General features: G+C 30.1%; 11 protein-coding genes and 3 non-coding genes across 14 annotated transcripts; 8 read left to right on the top strand and 6 right to left on the bottom strand.

Moving 5' to 3' along the window:
* Window positions 1–101: 101 nt before the first annotated feature.
* On the top strand, window positions 102–1,904 carry MAC1 (Mac1p; the record flags this gene model as incomplete). Its single annotated transcript, XM_046079050.1, has 1 exon — window positions 102–1,904. One exon carries the CDS (start codon window positions 102–104, stop codon window positions 1,902–1,904), a length of 1,803 nt encoding a protein of 600 aa, XP_045933815.1.
* Window positions 1,905–2,281: 377 nt separating this feature from the next.
* On the bottom strand, window positions 2,282–3,880 carry SCDLUD_004183 (NAD(P)/FAD-dependent oxidoreductase; the record flags this gene model as incomplete). The annotated part of the gene is made up of 1 exon (XM_046079049.1): window positions 2,282–3,880. One exon carries the CDS (start codon window positions 3,878–3,880, stop codon window positions 2,282–2,284), a length of 1,599 nt encoding a protein of 532 aa, XP_045933816.1.
* A 305-nt stretch (window positions 3,881–4,185) lies between these two features.
* SCDLUD_004184 lies at window positions 4,186–4,258 on the top strand. Its single transcript has one exon. It is a non-coding gene; the product is annotated as a tRNA-Phe (tRNA).
* A 137-nt stretch (window positions 4,259–4,395) lies between these two features.
* Window positions 4,396–5,967, bottom strand: SCDLUD_004185 (flavin monoamine oxidase family protein; the record flags this gene model as incomplete). The annotated part of the gene is made up of 1 exon (XM_046079048.1): window positions 4,396–5,967. One exon carries the CDS (start codon window positions 5,965–5,967, stop codon window positions 4,396–4,398), a length of 1,572 nt encoding a protein of 523 aa, XP_045933817.1.
* Window positions 5,968–7,414: 1,447 nt separating this feature from the next.
* On the top strand, window positions 7,415–9,049 carry PRI2 (DNA primase subunit PRI2; the record flags this gene model as incomplete). Its single annotated transcript, XM_046079047.1, has 1 exon — window positions 7,415–9,049. The coding sequence occupies one exon, from the start codon at window positions 7,415–7,417 to the stop codon at window positions 9,047–9,049; it is 1,635 nt and encodes a 544-aa protein (XP_045933818.1).
* A 1,677-nt stretch (window positions 9,050–10,726) lies between these two features.
* On the top strand, window positions 10,727–13,669 carry SCDLUD_004187 (KilA-N domain-containing protein; the record flags this gene model as incomplete). The annotated part of the gene is made up of 1 exon (XM_046079046.1): window positions 10,727–13,669. The coding sequence occupies one exon, from the start codon at window positions 10,727–10,729 to the stop codon at window positions 13,667–13,669; it is 2,943 nt and encodes a 980-aa protein (XP_045933819.1).
* A 404-nt stretch (window positions 13,670–14,073) lies between these two features.
* Window positions 14,074–14,144, bottom strand: SCDLUD_004188. Its single transcript has one exon. It is a non-coding gene; the product is annotated as a tRNA-Gly (tRNA).
* A 1,247-nt stretch (window positions 14,145–15,391) lies between these two features.
* SCDLUD_004189 (uncharacterized protein) lies at window positions 15,392–16,699 on the top strand (the record flags this gene model as incomplete). The annotated part of the gene is made up of 1 exon (XM_046076738.1): window positions 15,392–16,699. One exon carries the CDS (start codon window positions 15,392–15,394, stop codon window positions 16,697–16,699), a length of 1,308 nt encoding a protein of 435 aa, XP_045933820.1.
* Window positions 16,700–17,212: 513 nt separating this feature from the next.
* On the top strand, window positions 17,213–17,941 carry VPS24 (ESCRT-III subunit protein VPS24; the record flags this gene model as incomplete). The annotated part of the gene is made up of 1 exon (XM_046079045.1): window positions 17,213–17,941. The coding sequence occupies one exon, from the start codon at window positions 17,213–17,215 to the stop codon at window positions 17,939–17,941; it is 729 nt and encodes a 242-aa protein (XP_045933821.1).
* A 153-nt stretch (window positions 17,942–18,094) lies between these two features.
* On the bottom strand, window positions 18,095–19,843 carry OPI1 (transcriptional regulator OPI1; the record flags this gene model as incomplete). The annotated part of the gene is made up of 1 exon (XM_046079044.1): window positions 18,095–19,843. One exon carries the CDS (start codon window positions 19,841–19,843, stop codon window positions 18,095–18,097), a length of 1,749 nt encoding a protein of 582 aa, XP_045933822.1.
* Window positions 19,844–20,967: 1,124 nt separating this feature from the next.
* Window positions 20,968–22,488, top strand: SCDLUD_004192 (uncharacterized protein; the record flags this gene model as incomplete). Its single annotated transcript, XM_046076737.1, has 1 exon — window positions 20,968–22,488. One exon carries the CDS (start codon window positions 20,968–20,970, stop codon window positions 22,486–22,488), a length of 1,521 nt encoding a protein of 506 aa, XP_045933823.1.
* A 28-nt stretch (window positions 22,489–22,516) lies between these two features.
* Window positions 22,517–23,542, bottom strand: CTK2 (Ctk2p; the record flags this gene model as incomplete). Its single annotated transcript, XM_046079043.1, has 1 exon — window positions 22,517–23,542. The coding sequence occupies one exon, from the start codon at window positions 23,540–23,542 to the stop codon at window positions 22,517–22,519; it is 1,026 nt and encodes a 341-aa protein (XP_045933824.1).
* A 317-nt stretch (window positions 23,543–23,859) lies between these two features.
* Window positions 23,860–23,931, top strand: SCDLUD_004194. The gene has a single exon. It is a non-coding gene; the product is annotated as a tRNA-Glu (tRNA).
* Window positions 23,932–24,093: 162 nt separating this feature from the next.
* APM2 (Apm2p) lies at window positions 24,094–25,806 on the bottom strand (the record flags this gene model as incomplete). The annotated part of the gene is made up of 1 exon (XM_046079042.1): window positions 24,094–25,806. The coding sequence occupies one exon, from the start codon at window positions 25,804–25,806 to the stop codon at window positions 24,094–24,096; it is 1,713 nt and encodes a 570-aa protein (XP_045933825.1).
* Between the last annotated feature and the right edge of the window lie 72 nt (window positions 25,807–25,878).

Here is a 25,878-nt window from a genome sequence, read left to right on the forward strand (position 1 = left end):
ACCCTTCCTCCACAATAATGATTATATTTGAGAATGAAAAATATGCATGTATTAGTTGTATTAGGGGACATAGATCAACAACATGTAATCATACGGACAGGATGTTAGTTAAAGTCCGTTCCAGGGGTAGGCCAAATCCTCTGGACATAAGAAAAGTCATATTAGTTGATAAAAATTCACAACATACATTATCTACAGGTGACGGTGCTAGTTGTATCGAAAGAATCACACCACCGGGAATGCTAAATGAGAAAAACTTCTCACCTAAAAGGAAATTACTAGAGGAACAACATTCAACACAAACACAAGATGGTACTCTCTCGTGCTGTCAAAAGAAAAAAATAAAGATCGATTCTTTGGGGTCTAGTCCAGACACAACTTCTTACAAATTAAATGGAAGACCAGTAATTGAACCTACAATAAAAGCCCCAATATCACCAAAAGATAATTGTTTTGATCAAAATGCTCATAAAAACTGCAATAAGAAATGTTGTAATACCCATACTTGTGAGGGCATGGATAATCAGCCAATCCTATTCTTAAGGGCCAAGAAAAAGGAAAAAGGCCTACTGCTTAATGGGAAACTAAGTATATTATCCAGTGAAAATTATGACGAAGATACTATTACCACTTCCCACAAAAACAATAACGATAAAAAGACAGACAAGGACGGTCATTCTATTATCACGAGTACTGCACCTTCACTGGTTTCTGAAAAAGAATTTCCGGATAAACAAGTTGTTTCTTTTGGCGGGAAAAGTAACAGCAACAATGAATGTTGTGGTAGCAAAGAAAAGAAAGTTACCATTTTTAAATGCTGTAAACCAGCACATCAATCTCCATCACAGCAACCAAGACAACAGCCTAACTTTGCATACTTGCCGAGTCAAGCTGATTTAGTTAATACTGGTTTGTCTGAAATGAAAAGTGTCCACAATTCAGCAAGCAGTACACCAGATATAGTAAGTACTGCTAGTTATCCAAATCGTAACCATGCAACCATAAATAAAAGGGATGAACAGGTAGACAATACTGGTATCAATGACGATCTCCGCTCGAATTTTGTTGAACTGTTTACTCAAGAAGGTTTATATTTGAGTACCGCCTGTTCATGCCGTGCAAATTGTCAATGTGCAAATTGTTTGATTCATAGAAAAGATGACGAGCTAAATAGTTATATCCAGCAACATGTTAATTACCCGCTTTCCAATATGGGATATGCCGAAATTGCTAGTGAAAATGCTATAGCAAGCGCTTTACCACCACCTCAACAACTTCCCGCTCAAAATCAAACCCAGCAGCTAAGTAATCTGAAAAGATGTCTAGAAAAACAAATGTCACCACCTAGAAAATATAGTACTCCTGAGGCAATAATAGCAAATAAATCGGATATTTCTTCTACTAGTGCTAGCAGCAATAATGCGCATGATAAAAGGGAAGCCAGTACTATAACCAGTAACAAACAAACTATAAATACAATCAATAATAATGTACTGATGCCCAAAGTCGATGATAAAAATAAGCTCGGTCATAATAATGCATGTGATAAAGTTACTACCCCATGTTTATATTCCAGTGATCAATGTATATCTTTATCCTGTTTTGAACATCCATTTGAATTATTGTCTATGAACCAAATATTTTTCATTGGCTTAAGACATATTCGATTGAAAAGGAAAACAGTTATACTTTATAAAAAAAAATTACTTACAAGCAAATATTGGTGGGATTTTTTGGCTATGCAGATCCCACTAATATTTAATGGAACTGACCAGCATTTTGCAGCTTTTGATATATTGACTTGGTTTGAGAATGCGATAACTTTATACAATTCTGAATTACTCACTGATACAGGAAATATTGCCATGAATATAAACTTGCTTAGAGAGAAAGCTATCTTATGAGTTAATATCTCCATTTTTCCAAGAATATATATATATATATATATATATTTTTGTCTTGATTTATTTTTGTTTATCCATAAGTATTGTATTTACTCGTATTGAACTATATTTAGGTTGTTACTAATAAAATTGTTCCTCCATTGTCTTTTATTTGTTACATATACAAATCAAAATATATTACTTATCCTTTTTATTTATTTATTTATTTATTTATTTTTTTTTTTTTTTTTTTTTTTTTTTCCCCCCATTTCCCTCCCCCTTCATCTCTTCTGCATTTACCCTTTAGTGAATAAACGAACAAAATTAATGTTTGGGAATTTATAATGACTCTTACGACGTGCCTCTAAAATTAACTATCATATAAATTGTATTCTATTCTAAAAATAATTATTTAAAATATATTGGGCTTCCCTTTTTCCAGATTCAAAAGCTCCATATACACAACCAGCACCGTCCATTATAGTGTGTTCACCAGCAAATCTGATTCTCATGCTCTGCCCTCTTTCCAAGCTTAAGGATAATTCAATTGGATCATCGTCGGGATAACATGCGGTAAATGAGCCTAAAGAATAAGGATCAATCGTCCAGTTACTAACAATAATATTTTTTAAACCTGGTAATATCTCACTATAGATGCTCCCATTATGATTATTAGCATGTGCATAACCTAAGTGTTTAAACAAATTCAATAAAATTGGTTTGAAAATGTTACATATTGTAGCCTTTTCATCCTGTGCATTCAGCTTTTCAATATAAGAAGTTAATGGATCTTGCATCAACATGACTAAAGACGGTTTGCCAGTAATGCCCATATAATTTACAAACAAAAGCGGATAGTTTTGTGGGTCTAACTGCTCGGTGATAGTGTTATTGTATGTAGGTGTTGTTAAAGAGTCGATTTTGTTTAAGTACTCGCCATTAAAAGCTTGGCCATTCCTGACAGCATCTATAATATTATTATTTATTGCACCAGTGTAGTAGAATCGTGTATGTTTCGACTCCCAAGCAGAATCAAACTCAAATATGATTTTACCTAGCGCGCCATAATGTATGTTTTGGAATGAATCATAAATATCCTGGTTTAGTTTGGGTATGAATTCGATTCTTCCGGGTGCGGGCACATCATACAATGATTGTTCTAATACACTTTGGGGAATTGTAACAATAACATAATCGCACAAAACTTTTGTAATCTTACCGTTTTTGGTATCTTTGGTTAAAATTTCCAAGTTTCTATTTCTATTACTTATTCTTTCTTGTTTATCTTTTAAAGCTTTTATTTGACACACCTGTGAATGTAATTTTATCCAATCCAAGGGAAATTCAGTGGCCATTCTATCAACAACGTCTTTATAAAACAAGCACATTGCATTTCTTCCTTGATGATCCATCTGTGCATACTTTCCACTCAATTTTTTCCAATTGGTACCATGCCATAACTCAATACATCTGGCTGAACCGTTTAAATATTTGATTTGAGCATCAGTTAAAAAATCCTTGTACCTAAACAAATACTTTTGGACCATTTTGAAATATGAAGTGTTTGGGTATTCCAGTTCACTGAAATATTCCAATTCTACAAATTTTTCCAATTCATTCTGAACAACTTCTAATTTTAAGTCCTTGTCGTGGTTTAATTTAGTCCCCATTTCATCAAAAATAATCCCATAATCATCATCAAATATGTATTTTGAAGCTGTTAGATTTTTTTTCTTTAATTCGTGTTCCTCCTGAAACAATGGATTCCTTAATATATCATGATGCCATGCTGCACCTATATCGTACCTATCGTTTAAACCATCTACGGTATATAGCCTACCACCAATTCTATCTCTAGCCTCCAAAATAAGGACCTGTGGTGCTGTTTCTACTACATCTTGACAAAATTTTTGTTGGTATAACTCTTGAGCAGCTTTCAAACCGGCTATACCGCACCCTATAATAACAATTTTTGTTTCTATGGTACTGTCAGTCATAATCCTATGTATATTGTTCCTTGCTTTTGCTTTCAAAATAGACGGGTTTGTTAACTTCGAAAAACCACTATCTATAACATAGTTGACAATGAACTAAACAGCCAAAATAATTTTGAACTTGCAATGGAAAAATCTAAATATATCATATCTAAGGCAAACTTATTCTGCTTATATATATAATACGGTTTTTTTTTTTTTTTTTTTTTTTTATTTTTCCCGCTCGTTTATTTATTTTGTTCTATCACATGCTTCATGGAAATGGCTATTGATTGGAATCTGAGTACCAAAAATAAACCCATACATTTGCGGTTTTAGCTCAGTTGGGAGAGCGTCAGACTGAAGATCTGAAGGTCCTGTGTTCGATCCACAGAAATCGCATAATGGATTTTTTTTTTTTTGTTTTTGTATTTTTTTAAAAGATGTTTTAAATAGGTTACTTAGATAATATATTTATAATACTGAGTCTAACAGATACATACACACACACATATATATATATATATATATATGTACATTTACAATTTGCCCAAAGGCTTATTTAAATCATTAATAACAAAATCTGCCTCCCTAATACCACTAGCCCAGGCTGCCCATGCACATCCGTTACCTTCAACCATTGTGTGTTCCCCAGCAAATCTAATGGTTTTTTCATGACCTAAAGTAATGGTCTTTACAAAATTTTCTAAATCGTCACCGGGATTAGAAACTGTGTATGCACCTCTAGCATAAGGATCTAAGGTCCAAGAAGTTGTAATAACGTTTTTCAAAACGGATACACCGTCATCAGCAACACTTGTAGCATCGGGACAATAAACCGGAGGTTTTTCTGCACCCAAAGCTTTGAATAAATTTTCCAATACAGGTTTAAAATAATTGTACAATTTTGTAACATCGTTTCTAAAGCTTTCCATGTGATTGGTTACTGGTTGTGAAGTTAACATCAAAATCGTTGGGACACCTAAATTTCTAGCTAAATTAACGAAGAAAAATGGATGGTCCAAACTATTTTGGACACTCTCGATTTGTGAATCCTTATCACCGATTTTATTGCTTTTAATTTTTTCAACAGTTCTCAAACTAGTATTACCGATGTATAAAACTCTACTCTTTTCTGTACTCCAGGAACATTTATCAAATTCAAAAAAGACTTTACCTAAAGCACCATAATGAATTTTATTCAAAGCGCTTGTTAAATTAAAGTTAAATGGGGGTTCAAATTTTATGGTTCCCTTGTCATTGTGCTCAGATGCGTTGACAGAAGCTTTCAACAAACTTAATGGAACAGTCACAATACAATACTTGGCCTTTATTCCCTTCTTAACCTTGTTTTTCTGCAAATACTCAATTTTTATGAGTTTTTTTTCAGACTGTGTTTTTTTAATTTTGGTGACTTGAACATCCAGTTCACATATTTCATCAGTATAAAATGTCTTTATTGGGAATTCCAAGCTAACGATTCTATCGACTATCCCCTTATGTCCATCAATCAAGGCATTTCTACCATAATGGCCACCTACGCTTTCTAGACTGGAAATTTTTTTCCAACTAATACCGTGCCACAATTCAGCAAATCTAGCAGTACCATATACGTATTCAATTTGTTTATCAGTCAAGGTTTCCTTGTATTTGCCTAAATAATCAATAACAGAGCTGTACAAGGAAGTATCTTTGGCATTTCCATTTTGTTCAACATTTTCATTTTTAATTTCAATAAAAGTTGATAATTCATCCAATATAGGTTCTAACCTGTATTTAGAATTATCATCTAATCTTTCACCATCGTTGTTAAAAATTGCTGGTAAGTCATCTTCATAAACAAATGGTGTATTTAATCCAGTTTTTTTTAGCTGTAATTCTTCTTTAAACAATGGATTGATTAATAAATCGTGATGCCATGAAGCACCTAAATCATATCTGTCATGATTTAAACCAGGAACAGAGTGTAATCTTCCACCCACTCTGTCTCTAGCTTCTAGCACTTTAATATTTGTGATTCCGTTGTTAAATAAATGAGAAGCGGCTTTGATCCCGGAAATCCCAGAACCAATAATAACGACATCGTATGTAGTATTTTCTTTAGTTGACATGTTTGTTGTTGTTGTTGTTGTTGTATTATTTGATATTTACTGTTGAATATGAATTAGTCAAGTCAGTATTTTACAAGCTGGAGAGGGAAGGAAATTAAATTTAAAGATGATAAAATAAACAAAACTCATAGACATATATATATATATATATAGTGATTTTATTTTGGTCTTAATTAGTTTATGTAGTGTCACTTTTTTTCCCATTTTATTGTTATTTTTTCTGTATTCTATTTAGAATATTATCTTGAAAAATAAAAAATAAAAAAACAGTAAAGCTTTAAAAATATTAGTAGAATAAGATAACATAAGCGCATTTTGCTGACTCGCCCGTTATTATCGGCGATAGCCATCAAAACATTTAAATTTCCTCTTTGAAATACGCTTGGTTTTGTTTTGTTTTGTTTTGTTTTTATCAGTAACCTATTTTATCAACATTAGTTCCATTGTTGATCTTATCTTTGTATATTTGTAAATATAGGTACCGTGTTTTTATGTCTATAAGAAGATAAGAAATATGGGGCTCAATGCCCGGGTGTCTTTATGAACTCTAATCCTTGTGGTTATATCACTTTGAAAGGTTATATTAAAAAAAAAAAAAAAAAAAAAATGTATTGATATTAGATCAAAATAAAACAAAAACTTTCACAAGAATGCGCCAGTGCCATTGAAAATAAATTATAATCTTGTAAACTCAGTAAATATCGGTTGTTTATACCTTTTTAAAACATTACTTTATTATAGCGATAATTAATGTCAGTTTAACCCTCTAGCTTCTCTCATGTGTTATAACTTTTATTTTCTGGGAAATTTTTCAATTAAATTCAATTTTATACAAGACTCTTCTTTTCAAATCTTTAAGTAATAATACGATAATACTATGTGGTTGTAATAAATATAAGATGTTTAAAGCTACATCATGTTACAATCAGATTAATTTGAAAATAATTTAAAAAGTACCACGTTATTCCTAAACTGGAAAATATTTTGTTTAACTTGCTTAGCAATTGCATTAACTTGGCGATTATTTATCATGAAAAGTGGAACCATCTGTATCTTTGTTTTTCTGAATATTGGTATCTTAAAGATTTTGAACTTTGTTAAATATAGCTTTATATGTTAGCTAAAAAAGAAAATAATTAACGTAAAATTATCTACAAAATAATATTTTAGCACATCATTATGAACGAACAAAAAATTATTCCAATTTATTTCAAACAATAATAATAATAATAATAATAATAATATTTTTACGCGTTTCGTGTTGATAAATGTGGTAGTTTTCCAATTATAATTATTAATATCGTTAAATAATCTTGATTATTTTTGTCACTAATAAAGCTTACAGAAGTAAGAAGTATTAAAAAAATTAGATCTGGTCTGACCAAAAAGACATTCACAAAAAAAAAAAAAAAAAAAAAATAAATAAAAGGCAACTCAAAGTTGGAAAATGTTTAGACTAGCTACTAAAAGAAAGCTAATTAATAGAAAAAACTTAGAATCACCATTTTCAGGTGCTAACGTTGATGATAATTTTCCTACAGAAGATGGGCCCATAATTAATATTTATTCAACTGGGTTAACACCAAAGCAAGAAACGGAAATATATAACAACTTGTATGATACTAGTACCAACACTTTATTGACGATCTATGATCAGCCACCAAGAGGTGAAATTACGTTAGACCAATTTGAAATTTGGGCTATTGAAAGATTAAAGTTATTGATGGAATTAGAGTCCTTAACACAAAGAAACAAATCATTGAAAGAAATTGAAGCAATTATCAAACCAATGCTAGACAAGATGTATCCAATTAGCAGTGGTACACCACTTACTTTTCAAAGAAAAAAAGATTATTATTCCCATTTTATTTTAAGATTATGTTTCTGTAGAAGTAAAGAATTAAGGGCAAAGTTTGTTAGAAATGAAACTTTATTATTTAACTTACGGTATGAGATGTTACCCCTTTCAGAGCAAGTTTCATTTATCGAAAAATTGCGTAAAACAAGATTGTTTAATCAGAGTGGTACTGCTGCCAATATGTTTAAGTTCATTACTGATGAGGAAAAACAAAATTTTTCTAATGAACTATTTAACTCTATTGCAGCTAGTTTACAATTTGATTTAAACTTAACCGATAATAACAGTAAAAGATTATACTTTGAGAGGGTAAAATTTATCAAGTTGCCCTTTGAAAATGTTATTGAATTAGTTGGTAGGCATCAAGTGTTTATCAATAAAGGTTATGCCTACTTACCACAATTTCAACAATTGAAATACATATCTAATCGGTATGGTGAGTATTTAAATGAAGAGTTGTTATTAACTTATCGCAACTTGCCCAGAATGAATGAGGATGATAGATTAATTCCGATTATTAAGCATCTAAGTTCGGGTTATACTATTTCAGACTACAATGCAGGGTTTGATGTTGATAATGGTAGGGACACTACCTGTATTACCAGTGATATGATATTAAATGATGCTAAATTATGGGAGGCTTATCCGTTATGTGCACGTAATTTATTGGATGGGTTGAGAAGCAATCATCATTTAAGATATCAAGGCAGACAACAATTATCCCTTTTCTTGAAAGGAATTGGATTAAACATAGATGAGGCCTTGAAATTTTGGTCCAAAGAATTTAGTAAAAGTATGGGGGTGGATAAATTTGAGAAGGAGTACAAGTATAATTTTAAGCACAACTATGGGTTGGAAGGTAACAGAATTAACTATAGGCCGTGGGATTGTAGTACTATTTTGAGTAAGCCCAGACCTAACAAGGGGGAGTTCCATGGTTGTCCGTTTAGAGATTGGAGTAAAGATAGATTGGTCATGGAACTGAAGAAAAACGTTTCAAACAATGATATTACTAATCATGAGATCAATTCTATATTGGATAGTTGTAAAAACCACGAATATACAATAGCATGTACTAAATACTATGAAATTAACAAGAAAGCTATAGTGCACGGGGATAGCAGTGGCATTAGTAGTAGTAGTATGGAGGGAGAGCATATTACACATCCTAACTTATATTTTGAAAGAATAAGAATGCTTCAAACTCAAGAGAAGAAAGGATGAAGATAGTTTTATGCTTTATTACATAACCAACTTTTTAGTTATAACAATAATATATTATGATCATGGATAGTGTTACAAGTATTTCTAAAGTAATTCACAATGAATATTTTTATTTTTTTTCTCTTTTGCTATTGTAATTTAATCTGATATGCAATAATGTAAAGGTATCTTCTTAACTTGGTGTATGTGTGAGGAAATAATCCGAAACTTTAATTGCACGTTTTATTAGTTGACCAATATAGAGTTATTCCGTTCACAAAGTATAATAATTTACAAAACAAGGAAAAAAGAGCAAAAAGTAATTTTTTTTTTTTTTTTTTTCTCTTTCATTTTGTAGACGTTTTACAATTTTTCACTGTATCTCACTTTTTGCTGAATTATCCCCCTATACGACGGTAGAAAATATGCTTTAAAAGAAATGTATATCCTTTGTGATATTGATAGCATTATTTGGAATTCTTGAATGAACAGCACCTATTAAAGGTTTTATAAATGTTTTCCATTGTTTGTTGCTTTTTTCTTATAATACAGTAAAGAAGCAGTAATAGTACAAGAAATCGCATGATATATACTATTTTTTTTATTTTATTTTATTTTATTAAGTTGGTGCTGTTCTTTTCTGTTTCAGATTATTTCTTTTTTTTTTTTATTTAGATAGGTTTTAATACGTTTACCAAGCGGTTTAATTACGTACTCAACGTAGCAGCCACAAATAAGAATAATAATTGAAGAGGGAGCAAAAATGGTTTAATTTTATATAAAAATAAATAAATAAAATACAAGAAATCTTGTCTACGGTTTAGATTATAATAAATTTAATTTTGCCGTTGTTGCTTCTAATTTGAGAAAAAAATGTATGTAAGATATATACGTATTGTTGTTTGTAATTCTAGAAACGATGATTTATATTCGTTTAAAACTGAAAATAAATAAAATAAAAAATACAAATTTATTTAATTATTCATTTTTTTTTGTCTTCGTTTTTCTTTCTTTGTTTCTTTCTCTCTTTCTTTAATTGGCTATCACACCACACACACCCACTGCAACACCCACACATTCACACCATATCCTGTGGCAGCAGCTATTGCTATTAATCTATTTTGTTTAACCAATAATAAAACAACGCACAGCTTATAAAATAAAAACTGTATATATAATCATCATAACTCATGATTCTTCCTTTAAGCTTTTTTTTTTTTCTTTCTTTCTTTCTTTCTCTCTTTCCTTTTCCATTTCTACTCTTCTTTCTAATTCTTTTCATTTTTTTAATTCTACCATCATAATTGTCGGTACTTGATGTAGTTTGTCTTTCCCTTTTTTTTAAAAAAAAAGAAATGTCTTTCAAGAGAAGCAAAGAAAGAAATTTGGCTTTTTAATATTTTTTTGTAACCTCGTAGAAATAAACTCTATAAGTGACAAATAAAGTATTCCCTGTTGTCATATATCTACCACATACACACACACACATATATATATATATATATATATATTTGGCAGCATTGAACAGAAAAAAAATAATCAATTTCTTCCCCCCTTCCAATTTTTTTTTCTTCTCCACCCTTCTTCTCTCAATTTCAAAAAAAAAAAAATTAAACAGATTCAAATAGTTTATTTTGATTTTATTATATTTTTCAAGTCGAAAACAACAATAAAAAATAAATTACATTTATGTATAAAATGTTAGTAAATATAAATTCTAATGGTACACCACCTGCCATTTCCAATGAAAATAATGCTAGTAATACTAATCTTCAACCTAATACTAATACTAATAATAGTATAAGCAACGGTGCTGCCAATATCAACATAAATGTCCCCGTTTCAAGACCATATTATACGGGCATTCCTCCTATCGGCAATCAAATTACTGCGAATACAAATATTGGTAATGCTGGTGCTCTAGGAATGTATGCTTTACCTGTACCACAACCTCAACAGCAACCACAAACTTATTCGCCCCAACAAGACCAACTATATTTGAATAACACCAATAGTACTCCTATTTCCACTCAGATTAACAATAACAGTGTCAATAATAATACTCCAGCGATGATAAATCAGCACCAACAAACTTTTGCTCACCAAATACCCGAACCATATTATCCACCAATCCAAACTCAAATGAATCATCAGGCAAGTCTATCATTATCTAGTATTCCACAAGTAAGAAATACTAGTAATACTAATACTAATACTAATACTAATACTAATACTAATACTAATACTAATACTAATACCAATACTAATAATAATAATAATACTAATAATAATAATAATACTAATAATAATAACAATAATAACAATAATGGATTATATAGTAACTTGAATTTTTATCAAACACAGGCCCAAGACAGTAATACGCGCTCAATTTCTAATTCGAGTAGTATATTGAATAATTCCACGGTTAATAATAGCAATAACAATAATCCTAATAACACATCTACGTATATTCCTAATATCCAACAAAATATTTACACTTTGCCAATCGTTCCAAATACGGGTATAATAAATAATAGCAATAACAGTAACAGCAATAATATAAGTAGTACATTAGAATATTATAATTCAAGAAGTACTTCCATGCCTACTTATGTAAATAGCATACCATATACCATGATTTATAATTCCCCATATATGTATTATAATAATAGTAATAATAATGGTAATGAGAACAATGCTAACGAAAATAATGTTTCTACGGACCCAGTGTATGCAAATAATAATAATAATAATAATAATAATAGTAATAATAATAATAATAATAATAATAATAATAATAATGGGGCTATTAATCAATATTCTCTGCCATTAGGTTACCCTTTTTACAACAATAGCAATGTTAAAAGTATTTCTTCGGATCATTTAGGAAATCCATATAATAGTAATAATAATAATAATAATAATAATAATAATAATAATAACAATAATAATATGATAGAAAGTAGTTCTTCTGATTATTATACCAATCACAATAATATCATGTATTATAATGCAAATCCTTCAAATTCCAATCAAATATCCAGAATTGATAATAATAAACAGCATCCATTATTAGGATTTTACCAGCCAAATGATAATGGTAATTTTCGATTAAATTCTAATGCACCTAGGTTTCCAGCTAATTCTAGTATTAATAGTAACAATGAAAATACAGATAATCACAATAATAATGTAGCCTCTGGTTTTACTACTACTACTACTAATGCTAATAATAATACTAATAATAATGACAAAAATAATGATGCTGGTAATAGTAATAGTGATGTTACCAATAATATACCACCAGTTATCCCAGATCATAGAAATAATAATATCGCTGGTGCCCAGGCTTATTCGACGAATAACGTGAGCGGCACTACTGAATTAGGCCAGTTGAATACTAGTAACAATACAAAGGAACGTGCCACAGGAGTCAATAAAATGAATAAACATAAAATTAATAACGGTAAAAGTGATTCAACAAAAACAATGGCGCCCACCACAGAAAATCTAAATTCTGATAATCTTGATATTAATAGTAACCCTTCTCAAAATAATACACTAAATTCATCATTATACAATCGTATGCCCAAAGTAACGACAACTATGTGGGAGGATGAAAACACCATATGTTACCAAGTAGAGGCCAATGGTGTTTCTGTTGTTAGAAGGGCAGATAACAACATGATTAATGGCACAAAATTATTGAATGTAACAAGGATGACGAGAGGAAGGAGAGACGGGATTCTAAAGGCTGAGAAAACTAGACATGTTGTTAAAATTGGTTCAATGAATTTGAAAGGTGTTTGGATTCCATTTGAACGTGCCTTGCTTATGGCTAAGAGAGAAAAGATTGTGGATTTGCTATTTCCATTGTTTGTTAGAGATATTGGTGTTGTTATTAAAAAGTGTTCAACAACTTCCTCCCAAAATTATTCAAGAGATAATGCTATCCATATCGGTCTTACAAATATCAATCCCGTGAATAGCAACAATGGTAATACCGGTAATATGGATAATTCATATAGTATGTCACAGCACAATGTAAAATCGGCTAAGGTGGCTACAAATATTCACATGAATAGTAACAATATTAAGAATATTGTAAACACTACAATGCCAGTTTCCAATTCTATTTTAAATCCTTCCATTTCATCTGTGGAGCTTTCCAATAATACCATTAATGCACCTGCTATATCTACAGCTACAACAAGCACTATACCCTTTAATAATAATATTAATAACGGGACCACCAACGATAATAATAATGTTAGTTTTAGTGCCGGTAGTACTAGAACAAATACTGGGGCAAGTTTCATAAACACTACTGAGGATGCCATGAATCGTGTCACATCAGCGTCGTCATTATCTTCTGTAGAATCCAGAACTAAACACAGCAATGAAGATTATAGGAATGATAATGATGTTAGTGCTAAGAATAGAGCTTTTTTATCCACTGCCCAAATTATTAATAACAATCGTATTAATGACACTAATGGTGCTGATAATGCTAATAACAATAATAGTGTTAATAATAATGTTGACAATAACAATGGTAATAATAATACTGACAATAATGTCAACAGTAATAATAATGAGGCGAATGGAGTTATTAAAACTAAAAAGGAGATGAAAGTTTAAATGTAAACCTTCCCCCACACATACATAACTTATATATGTTTCTATCTATAGTTCCTATAAATGTTTACCTGTACTAATAATAAACAACATTGTAAAATATTTGGATTTAAATCTTTATATATCTTTTTTTTTTTGTAAGAGAAAAAAAAAAATATATATATGTATTATATTTAATAGTCTGACGATACTGAATATGTAAGAGTAGTATTTGACCGAAATCTCCTTTTCTTTCCATTCTCTAGTTATAGCCAAAAATATGTGAAAGTGCACAAAGAAAGAATCATTTGCAGCTTTCTTGCTGATATTCTATAATTGGCATTTTTTAATTAACAAATGAACTTTTAAAAAAAAAAAAAACTCATAAAACAGACATAACAAATATACTTATATAAATAAGTAAAATATGCATCGGCCGGGAATCGAACCCGGGGCCCAACGATGGCAACGTTGGATTTTACCACTAAACCACCGATGCCTTTCTTATTGCTAGAAATTGTAGCATGAATAATATTTTGAGGCAGGGTTAGTAAATTGATTTAGTATATTTACTACTTATACCAAGACAGATGTACTACTTTGTTACTTGATCCTCTTATATGCTTTTAACTAACAAAACTTTAACTTATATATTAATAACTAATTTTATAATCAACTTCTCTAAATAAATCATCTCTTTATATATATATATATATATATATATATGATTTATATTGTCTTTTCCATTTCTATACTTGTTTTGATGTATAACAATCTAAAACATTATTTATCTCAAATAGGAGTTTGCCGATTTGTTGTTATTTCTGCATTCTAGTTCATAATATTGCGTCTATTCTAAGCGTAAGTCAACATTACTTGTAGTAACTATGGGTTCTGAACTGATAATTAATTTATTATTCTATTTAGCTCTTTATACAATAATATAAAAGACTACTTAACTGTAGATCGATCTTTAAGAATATTTTTCAAGATACTCTTTCTTTCTTTTTTTTCTAAAAAATATCTTAAATTGTTAGCATTATTTTCCTAATTATACCGTTTTCAGATGATGCTAAATTGTTCTATGCTGGTTGTAATATACGTTTATATTTATATTTCATATTGCGACACTTTTTTCAACACAACGCTTACCCTGTCATTCATTCTTACGCGACTTTACCTTTTTTTTTTTTTTTTTTGGTACGAAAACACTTCGTATATTAAATATTCTATAATATGCAATTGTTATGTTTTAAAAAAATTTGACCCAATAACCTACTGAAAGGATAATAATCAATTAAGTCAACCTTATAAAAAGACAACAATAAAAAGCTATTAAAAAAAGAAAAAAAAAAAATTAGCACACTTGTACATATATATATATATGTATGTATGGCCTCCCTCGTCGAGAAACAATATAAAAAAAACAGTAACATCTTTATTGAAATATCAAATGATATATGGATTCATGTTATATTTCCATTGTTATTACCCAAAGAAATTTTATATGTCACAAAAGCGTTATCCAAAGAAATAAGTCATAAATTTAAACTTGATGAAGATACCTTATGGAATACTATTTTTCAAAGAGATTATACCCTCTATAAAATTTTACATTCTTTATATGGTCTAAGTACACCCAAAGAAGTTTCTTCGATAAAAAGATATGCCATTTTCCACGAGGAATCACCGAACATATTTGATGAACATTATGGGGGAAACAGTTTAACATTTCACAATATAATAATGAAAATCATCAAATGCCATTCAATTGTTCAATCGCCGAATTATTCCTTTAGAAGAATTGATCATGCATTAAATTATTTAAGTATAGGCATTGATATGATCTTCACAAATAAAGAATCGTACCCCCTAGTTGCTATAAATGGTAATACTAGTAATACTAATCTATTTTGTGATTTAGAAACATATTTTATTACATTTTACGCAATGTTGGACCCTGCATTTACTAAACTCTGGAAATATAGAGCCGCTTTTTACTATAGTGCAGAAATAAAGATTAAAAATGAAGTATTTCCCCACGTAAGAAGAGAACGCTGGTTAACAATAAAGATCCTAGAGGAAACTGCCGACTTTGTTTTTCAAGCCTTTTTCCAAAAAAATTTAGACTTTGACCATATTAATTACGATGATGATAGTTTTAATCCATACAGATTTTATGCTGGTGAATTACATAACACTTTGCACTTATTTACTATGATGATAATACTACAAAAAATATTCAGACGTACATTTAAGTTCAACTTTCTTAACGATCCAAACTTTGAACTTTATCATAGTACAGGCAGACGTATCAGCGGGATAACTGGTGATGTTTATGTTTGGTTTTTCAAAACTTATAAAATGGTGTTTTTAATTTATATGGACCATTTTACAGGGAAGCTAGTGTTTAGGTACGTACCTTATACTGTTGATGCCAACACTGCAGCTGTTGGTGCCAACACTGCAGCTATTGATGCAGGATTTACGTTTGAAAGCTTGAAAAAATCCCTACAACGCTTTGATTCACTTAGCGATTTATGGTTGTTTTTACTATTCTTAACAGAAAACGAACGTACTACAAAAATGGGGTTGTTGCCGTACGTTGACTTTCCAATTTCAAGAGTCCCCTTTCGCCCAGTTATAGGGTCCACAGAACATGCAAGAAATTGTTTTACCCACGGCAATAATATTTATGCCAAATATGAGGACTTAGGTAAGTTCTTTATAAATGAACCGATATTTCAAACAGCACAAGCAGGAAATAGACACAATGATAAGACTGTATTATTCAATGCAGTATTTGTATTGACTTGTTTTGTAGAAAATAAAGATGACCCACAGGATATTTATGGTGTATTTATAAATAGCTTAGGTACAGAAATGATATACCCATATTCTAGGTTTAAAAAGTTTGAAATCAGAGATTACGGAAGAGACTTGGTTGGTCAATTGGTGGATTGCTTTAAATTTACATGCATTTCCCGTCATTTTGATGGGTTTGATTGGGAACGATGGAAGTTTATTTTATCAGAAACAGAGGATAAAGCTTGAAAAATTGGTTAGTTTTTTCTTTTTTCTTCTTTTTGTTTCTCCTCTTTCTTTCTCCTCGAATGAAACTCATGATAAAAACCACGATAAAGTTATAATAAGAATAAAAGTGGAAACAATTTTTATAAGAAAATAACTATGCGTTTTACCCGGCCTGTAAACAGGTTAATGTAATGGCCCTTTAAATAAATAAATTCTAAAAAAAAAAAAAAAAATAAAAATAAAAATAAAATTTAACGTATAGGAATGTGATAAATTTAACAAAGTTTAAACACACGCTCTCTTTCCTTCTTTCTTTCTTTTTTTTTTCTCTTTCTTTCTTTCTTTCTTTCTTTCTTTTTATTATCTTGTTTGTAAGTATCCCCTCCATCGTTAAATTCTTTCTTTTGAGACTTATCAGTGTGCAAACCATTGCTACTAATTTTAATCATTTAGCTAAAGAGGAACAACGTAACCTTTTTTGTCATATCTATACACACCCAAAATTTTAAAACATAAAAGTTTGCCAATATAATAATGGACTATATAAAGAAATCTATATGGGGACAACAAAAACCAGACCCGAGAGAACAACAACGAAACTTGAAGAAAATTATACGGAAAAATAGTAGAGAGGTGAACAGATCGTTGTATGAATTAACAAACTTAAAGTTGAAATCCGAAAAATTAATTAAGGCAAGTGCCAAGAAAAATGATAAAAAAAAAGTAAAGATATATTGTCATGAATTATATCGTATAAATAAACAATACGATAGGATGTACACTTCAAAGGCACAACTGGAAAGTATTGGCCTGAAAGTCGATGAAATGTTGAATTTACAAAAAATTGGCCAAACTATGGCACAAGGTGCTGGAATTATGAATGAAGTTAATTCTTTGATTCACATACCTGCATTAAGGTCATCTATGATAGAATTGGAAAAGGAATTAATGAAGAGCGGCATAATTACTGAAATGGTTGATGATACTTTAGAAATGAATCCTGAAGATGATATAACGGTTGAAGAAGATGATGAAGAGATAGAAAACGCAGTTAATGAAATTATGGAAAAATATACCAATGAGAAATTTGATAAAGTCCATACTGTTCCACAGACCAAATTACCTATTCATCAGCAGCAAGAATCAATACCTCAAAAGGAAAAAGATGAAGAAGATAAAATTATCCCTAATGAAAATGTGGATGGTGAGGCAGACAATTTATTAAACGAAATGAGAGAAAGATTAAGAGCATTACAAAGTTGATGTTATGTTTAAGTTTTCATCTAGGTATTTTTTTTTTTTTTTTTATCGTTATTATTACTATTATTATTAATATTAAACAAATCTACATCAATTAATTTTCTTTTTTTTTTTTTTTTTTTTTTTTTCCTGTATAATTATATTTTTATATCAGCTTTATTCTTTCTTTGTTGTATCTTGTTGATTTTCCTTTTGAATATCACCGTTAATATTATTAGTTATTATTATTTTATCCTGTTGTTTATCCCGTTGATTTTCCTTTTGAATATCACCATTATTATTAGCGGATATTAATGTTATTTTATCTCGTGTATCTTTAGTGTCATTATTATTATTAGAATTGGAAGTTTCCAATGACAAAATATTATTATTGTCGTTAGTAATTTTGGAAACATTTGGTGTCGAAGTACTATCATGAATTCTTTTTTCTAACTTTTCTCTCAACATTTCTTTCAAAAGCTGTTTATGCTTAACCCATTCTTCAGCTTTGCCCAACGTTTCATCAACAACATCTATCACATTACTAACCATATCTAAGGACTCCTTGGCTAGCACTAATATTTTTTTATTACCGCTTATTTTATTTAAAACATTCCCTTTGTTGTTGTTGTTGTTGGTACTGTTGCTGTTGTTGTTATTGTCGTTACTGTTGTTACTGTTACTGTTACTGTTGTTGTTGTTGTTGTTACTTGGTTCATATATGCTCATAGACCATTTAGCAGGTAGTTTTAATAAAGTTTCTCTAACTTTAGATCTTGCTGGTTCAGGCAAAGAATTACCAGTATATTTTGATATCAAAGTGTAAACTTTTTTGACAGTGCCAATGACCTCCATTTTGAGTATTTGGTCGCTAGCATCAACAAAAACTTCACTGTTACCCTTAGTTTCAATGGCCATAGAATTATTTTCTTTTTTTCTGCATTGTTCCTTTTGTACCAAATCCTGTAGAAAATTAACTTTATTAGATAGATTTTTATTAGCTAATTTTAATAAATGCAAGCAGGTGAACAATTTTTTTTTAGATTCAATTGACATTTTTAATTTTTTTCTCTGTAGTGCCTGAGATATTTTACCACGTTTTTTCTTGCCATTTTTAGTGGTAGGCACAGCCTTAGAAACTATATTAGTATTAGTATCCATTGTAATACTGTTATATGTTTTTGTAGTGGTGCATTTACTTTTCTTTTTAGGCTGGTTTATAGGTATACCGGTGGCATCAACACAAGTGACATTATTATCATTGTTCCTCTCTTTCTTTTCCACCTTTTTCCCCTCTTCTTCTTCTTCTTCTTCTTCTTCTTCTCCTTCTTCACGTCTTCTTTTTAAAATATTATTACCGGTTTCTTCTAATTTTTTCACAACGCTGTTTTTGTGTTGCTTCAATTCTGCCTCAACTTTTTGATAGTGCATTTTGCTATTCTCATAAAAGGTCACTGCGTTGCTTTTAATATGATTTAATAATTGAGATCTTTTAGATTTCTTTAGCTCACCTAGTGCTTGAATAGCAATAGCCACATCTTTAGGAATATCCTTGTTCGTTACCAAAGCGTTTGTAGGCTTAATACTAGCTATTTTATCATTCGTAAAGTTGATATCATAAAACTTTTCTTCTTGTTCTTTTTCTTCCAAATCTTCTGATTCGTGTGTAACATGAGATTTTTCAGTTTTCCCTGTAGTCTCTTTACGAACTTGGGATTGAGTTTTAGTTTTTTCCACTTTTTCATCAACTACTTTTATGTTCATTTTTTTGGGTTTCGACATGGAGTTTTGAAGTAAATCAGGACTCTGTTCTTGCTTTGCTATAGCGCTATTTTCCTCCTCTTCATCATCAGCTCCATCATCTGATATAATTTTGGTACTAGAATTATTATTGATTAAGCTTGGTTGCTTCGTTATATTATTCATATTCTACTTTCTTGTATATTTTCTTTGGCTATGCTTGCAATAGTCTATTAGTTTTTCTATTTAAATTATTCTTCAATGTTTTGTTTTGTTCAGCTCAAGAACTATAATTTTTGTTTTATATTTGTGTCGAGATGACCAATAATATAATGATGATAGTAAAAATGTTAACGGTTGGTAATACAACTTTTTTTTTTTTTTTTTTTTTTTCTTTCTGTCTTTGGATCTTTTTTTCTATTAATACTTAAAATCAAAGCTATGGTTATTTATTTATATATTTATATATTTGTAATAAATGGCTTATATATAAACCATTTATTGATTTTCAGTTACTTCGCATGTGAAAAATATCTAATATTAGATTTTGTGTTGGTGGTGTATGGGTTTATAACTTTTTAATATAGCACGTGAAATCACAAATATATATATATATATACATATCACGTGGCAACATGCTTTGAAGTTACAACCAAGGGGGAGATAACTACGATAGCTTGTACCATTTGTTAAATTAAAGTAAATTAAATTAATAAAAGGAGAACCCTGTTTAGTAATAGTCTCACGTTTACTAAGAACAAAGAAAAAAGAAAAAACTATAACGTTTTATTACCCTGCAATAAACTGGCACTGGGAAGAGTTTATAAGACTTTGTTATCTACCATTGAAAGTGTATTATCCTGATTGGTAAGTTACTCACTACATGATTTATTAAATACCCTTTCATTTCTAAAATACTAATATGATTAAATGGTTGGGATAATTGTGTTCAGTACTTGAGCTAGGCATGTAAATGTCACATCACCAAACATTTCTTGGCTAAATACACTCACTGCCATATAATTACTTACATATACCGAGTGTTTAGTTTTTCGCCTTTTCGGAATTCGTAAATCCCCCCCCCCCCCCATTTCATTATCATCATCATCATCATTATTATTATTATTATTATTATATTCTAAAATAAATAAAAAGAAAAGGGAATCAATTTAAAAAAAAAAAAAAAAAAAAAAAAGTTCTAGTTATTTTGTTAGCTTTTTCGATGTATTTTCAACTGTTTATCAAACAATGCTAATATCTGTATATTATCGTAAAGCTACAATCTATCGATACATATACATCTAATAGTAATGATATTACCAAGATTCACAATTTTAAGGGTTACTGGTAGTGGTAATGTTCCTACTAGGTTATTTAGATCGATCGCTAGGTTCTATTCCGTTTCTCAACCCAACACCGATATTGGTATTAATAGTACTCACTGGAAAGAATTGTCCAAAATAGTTAATAAAAACATTATCCCTAAAATAGATTTATTAGCAAAAACAACTAATAATAAATTTGTCAACAGAGTTGGTGTTTTAATCAATAGGAATAAAACATCTTCTAAAGTTTTATCTGCATTACTCTTGGATCCCTATTTACCTGATCAATCATGGATAAATATGTTTCAAAAAAGATACAATAATGTCTCGCTTTCCAATAACAATTCAAATATGATAACTTTAGTCAAGTATAATGGAACTTTCCAAATTAATAAGATTGGCAATGTTACCGTCTACGAAATTCCATCTCCATATTTAAAAACAAATAATGTCGAATTTGTTGAATATTATAAGGACTACTACAATATAAATGTTTTTAGGGATAACTGCTATATGTATCTTAACATACTATCCTCCAAGGATACCGTCAATGCACCAGATATTATATATCCTCATATCAACGTTGTTGAAGATGGAGTTAGTGATTTGTTGAGTAGTACTGTGTACTCGGTAGATTTTGCTGCAATACTTGAAACCATTTTGGACTTTCGTTCAAATAAACAAAAAAATACTTCAAAATATAAGGAGGTTTGGGTTAACTCAGGGATGTCGATATTTGTATCTAAATTAAGTGGTATTTTGTCATCGCAACATCAGCGTGCCTTATATATTAGAAATTTGGAAAAAATTGTAATTGATCAACTTTTACGAAAAGATCCCGATTTAATTAAATTCAATACAGAATTTAAATTACAGGATCATGTGGCTTCGAGTGAGATTTCTCATTGGTATTCATCATCTCATAAAGAGCTACAAAGCAAAATCATGAATTTAAAACCGGTTTCCTTGTGGAAAATATATTCTTCTTCGGAATCCAACCTACAATTACAATTGTTGGCTAAGCTAGATCCCAAAAATTGGGACATGTTCAATAATTTAAATTATGTCAAGGGTAAATTGGGCATTCAATCAGATAATAATAAGTTGCCGCACATTGTACTTGACCATAGTATTATTGCTACGAAGTTACACAGTTTTTACAATAAATCGGTCTTTACCAATTTTTTCACTTTACAATTACCCTTGGTCTTAATTTCCGTAATTGGTGTGTTGAGCAACCAATTCTCTATGTATTCTATGGGATCTCTAGCTAGTGTAGGTATTGTATTAGGTGTTAAGAAAGTGTTTGACAGCTGTAATAAATTTTGGTACAAAACTTTGGATCAAGACGTTGTGGATCCAATAAGAATGTTTATTGAAAATGAGTCTATTCAATTAAAAAAACAAGCTAGAGTAAAATCTTCGGCAGTAAGAGAAAATGTTGCGAAAAAACTACAAATTATTAAACAAATTGAACTACGTAGTAACAACACTGCTGTAAATTAAAAATGCTTGAAAGTTAATTAACGAATTTCTACTCCAATTTTTTAGTTTTTTTCATTATCTTACTTTCCTCGTTGTTATACCTTTTCCTTTGAACAACATACCGAGTCTCGCTTGCTGTATCAAGTGGTACGTGGAATGATTGTGTAGCAGTGGCGATATCAGGCGGTACGTCGATGTGATATTTTAATTTGTCCTTTATAGCAATAAAATCATCTTTTTTATATTCTGGATTCACAAACCTTAATTCACATACATCATATACGTTAATATAATAATTTAAAATATCGTTGCAACTTTTTTTAAAAGTTGTTATATCAGAATGCAAACTCTCCAAATTATCCTCCACTATAGTGGTATTTTTAACACTACCGTCACTATTCTTGTTGTCCACTAGCATTTTACAGATTTTCAAAATACTTAGAGCAATTGTATGTGAAGGTGCTAGTAAAAGTATTTCTAATTTTAAGATATCATATCCCATAATCCACGATAAATATGCTTCTTCTCTGGTATAATTAAACTTGGAACTAAACTTAATAATACAGTCGCCTATTGAAACATTAAATAATCTTTGGTCGAATGAAGATGCCTCTAAAATTTTCAATTCAAGCGCGGCAACTTTCTTCTTCATATCATCAGCCAGCAAAGGATTCATGTTGTTACTAGCATCACTACTACTATTATTTCCACTAATAGGCTTGCCACTGCTGGACTTTGTCACCTTAAAAAAAACATTGATCAAATCAGTTAATTTTTTCATTGTTTCAGTTTGCTTGCAACTTAAAAATATCGCTGCAATAGCCACATCGGTAGAAAATTCAGATTCAAATACATTATAAAGATAGAATCTTTGATAATGATACATTGCACATTCTAATGTTTTCCTAGGGAACTGTAGTGAGATACACATGCTACTCAGTATTTTAAAACATTGTAACCTTTTATGATTATATATTCTTCTGTCGCTTATAGTTTTGGCTTGTGCTTCTTTAATTTCTTGGCGTGATAGAAACGGCTTAGATAAAATTAATCGACTTTCAATTTCTATAGACATTTTAAAGAGCAGTAATTGTATATTTATATGTAAGTAGGTTGGTGTATATTTTTATTCTTCGTATCCGCTCCTTTTCTAAATTCTGTTGCTATATTTTACACTTATCCTTGATAGTTATGTTGTTTATGTAACATATTACAATGAAGATGTAAAAATCCTAATATTCGACCATTAGCCAAGTGATGTTTTCAATCTTAAAAAAAAATAAAATGAAAAAGATATAATAATAATAATAATAATAAATGAAAAAAAGAAAAAAAAGACAATTATGCATTTGTCTATATTGGGGACACTTCTAAACAATTTTTCATCAAAAATCCGATATAGTGTAGCGGCTATCACATCACGCTTTCACCGTGGAGATCGGGGTTCGACTCCCCGTATCGGAGTTTCATTTTTTTTTTTGTCATGTTTATGAACGGATATTTTTTTATGTTAAAATCTTAATAGGGAAAACAATCCCCAAGTAAAAGAAATAAAAAAGTATTATACATATTGATCTAATAAAAGTTATTGTAAACATATATATATATATATGTGTTGTGTGACTTTTATATTTGAAAATAATATTCTTTGTCATTGATTGTTTTATATCTTATCCATGGAAATGACTGGTATTTCAAAGAATCCTCCTGAATTTTTAAATATTCAATCTTTAACCCGCTACAGGTGTAATAGGGAATCTCAAATTGTACACTAATTAAATGTGAAGAATTATTATTATTATTATTATTATTATCGTCAACAATGGCAGTAGGACTTTCGAGGGATTCTACGCTACCATCCTCTCTATGCAAGTTTTCATATAGTTTCTCTAATTTAGGCCCAGTTCTTAGCGGGGGTGGGTCCATGGAATTTTTCAATAATTCTTGTTCTTTCAAGTATTCATCCTTGTCAAATAATTTAAATTGACAAACAGTTTCATATTCTTTGTCGCCATAACTGCCCTTTATCGAGCCAACATCCCATAACACAAAATCATCGCTTATGTTAAATAATATAGTACCCCAGTCGGTTTTAAATTTCGGAGCAGTTTTCAAATCAATTTCATATTCTTTTAAAATTCTCTTAACAGGGATTTTCAATCTTAATACCGATGTAGAAGTTTGTTTTTTGAAAAAAGTTCGAAATTTAACAAATACTCTGACCCATTTTTTAGGTTTAGTAACTACATTATACTCTGTTATCTGTATGACTGGAGGATCCAATTGCGGTCTTCTCCTCAATTTATAATTAGCCAGTTCAAATTCTCCGTCTGGAGGTGTAAATTTTATTGTGTTTGAGTCTTGCAGTTCATCCAATTGAACACATTGGTGGAATTGAAATCTGTTTAATAAATAAGTTGTGTTCATCAATTTATTATCCATAAGTCCCACAGTTAACACTGGCATCCCACTCAAGTAACTCTTACAGAAAATTGTTCCTACAATAAAATTTTCTCTAATCTCACCAGTGTTCAGATCCTGGCAATATTCTACTTTCTCCACCACATCTAAGAAAAACTCATTTTTAGCATAGTATATCCCCTTTGGTCTCCAATTGATGCTCGAGGTAATGGTTCTGGCTACAAAACTGTTCATATAGCTTTCATCTTCCTCGAAGCCTCGCATAACCTTATCCTTGATATCAACCGAGGAGATCAATGTACTAGGATGTTTAATTATATGCAAAGTGTTTTGTATCATGTTTTTATGACTTTTTTTTTTAGTGTGGTTTTTTTTCCTGGCCGTTATCTCTGATTCTCCATGTTTATCAGAAGTGGTGGTATGTGCTTCATTTTCATTTTCATTTTCATTTTCTTCTTCGTAGTCACTCTTATCCTGTTCTTGTGTTTCTTCGCTTTCTAAATTGGCTTTAACTTTAATATATTCTTGGATTATGTTATAGTCAGTCAATTGTGGAATACCAAAATCCATACTTTCGTCAAATAATTCATATATCAGGTTAAAATTGTCTGTAATAATATCTCTATCAATGTTATTTTTCAAATTAAAGTATTTGCACAATAAGTTATGGAATAGATCTAAATATGTAATGCAGCTATTGATATTAATTAATTTTTCACTGTTATTAACAACAACAATGGCTAAAAAAATTAGATGGGATCTACTTATATGAACATAATGTATGTATTTATATTGCTCTGATTGTATAATCGGTAATAGTGATAATGTCGATGAATTTCTATTGTTAGTGATGGATGACCTGTAAAGTTTTTTGAAATCATCTATTAGATCATCCTCGTCACTTGGCAAATTAACCATTGGAGTGAAATTTTTGATTATCAGTGGTTTTAAGGTCAACTGATCTAGTATAGTTATTACATTGCAAGTGCT

Source organism: Saccharomycodes ludwigii, chromosome V, assembly GCF_020623625.1.
Source record: "Saccharomycodes ludwigii strain NBRC 1722 chromosome V, whole genome shotgun sequence".
NCBI lineage: Eukaryota > Fungi > Ascomycota > Saccharomycetes > Saccharomycodales > Saccharomycodaceae > Saccharomycodes > Saccharomycodes ludwigii.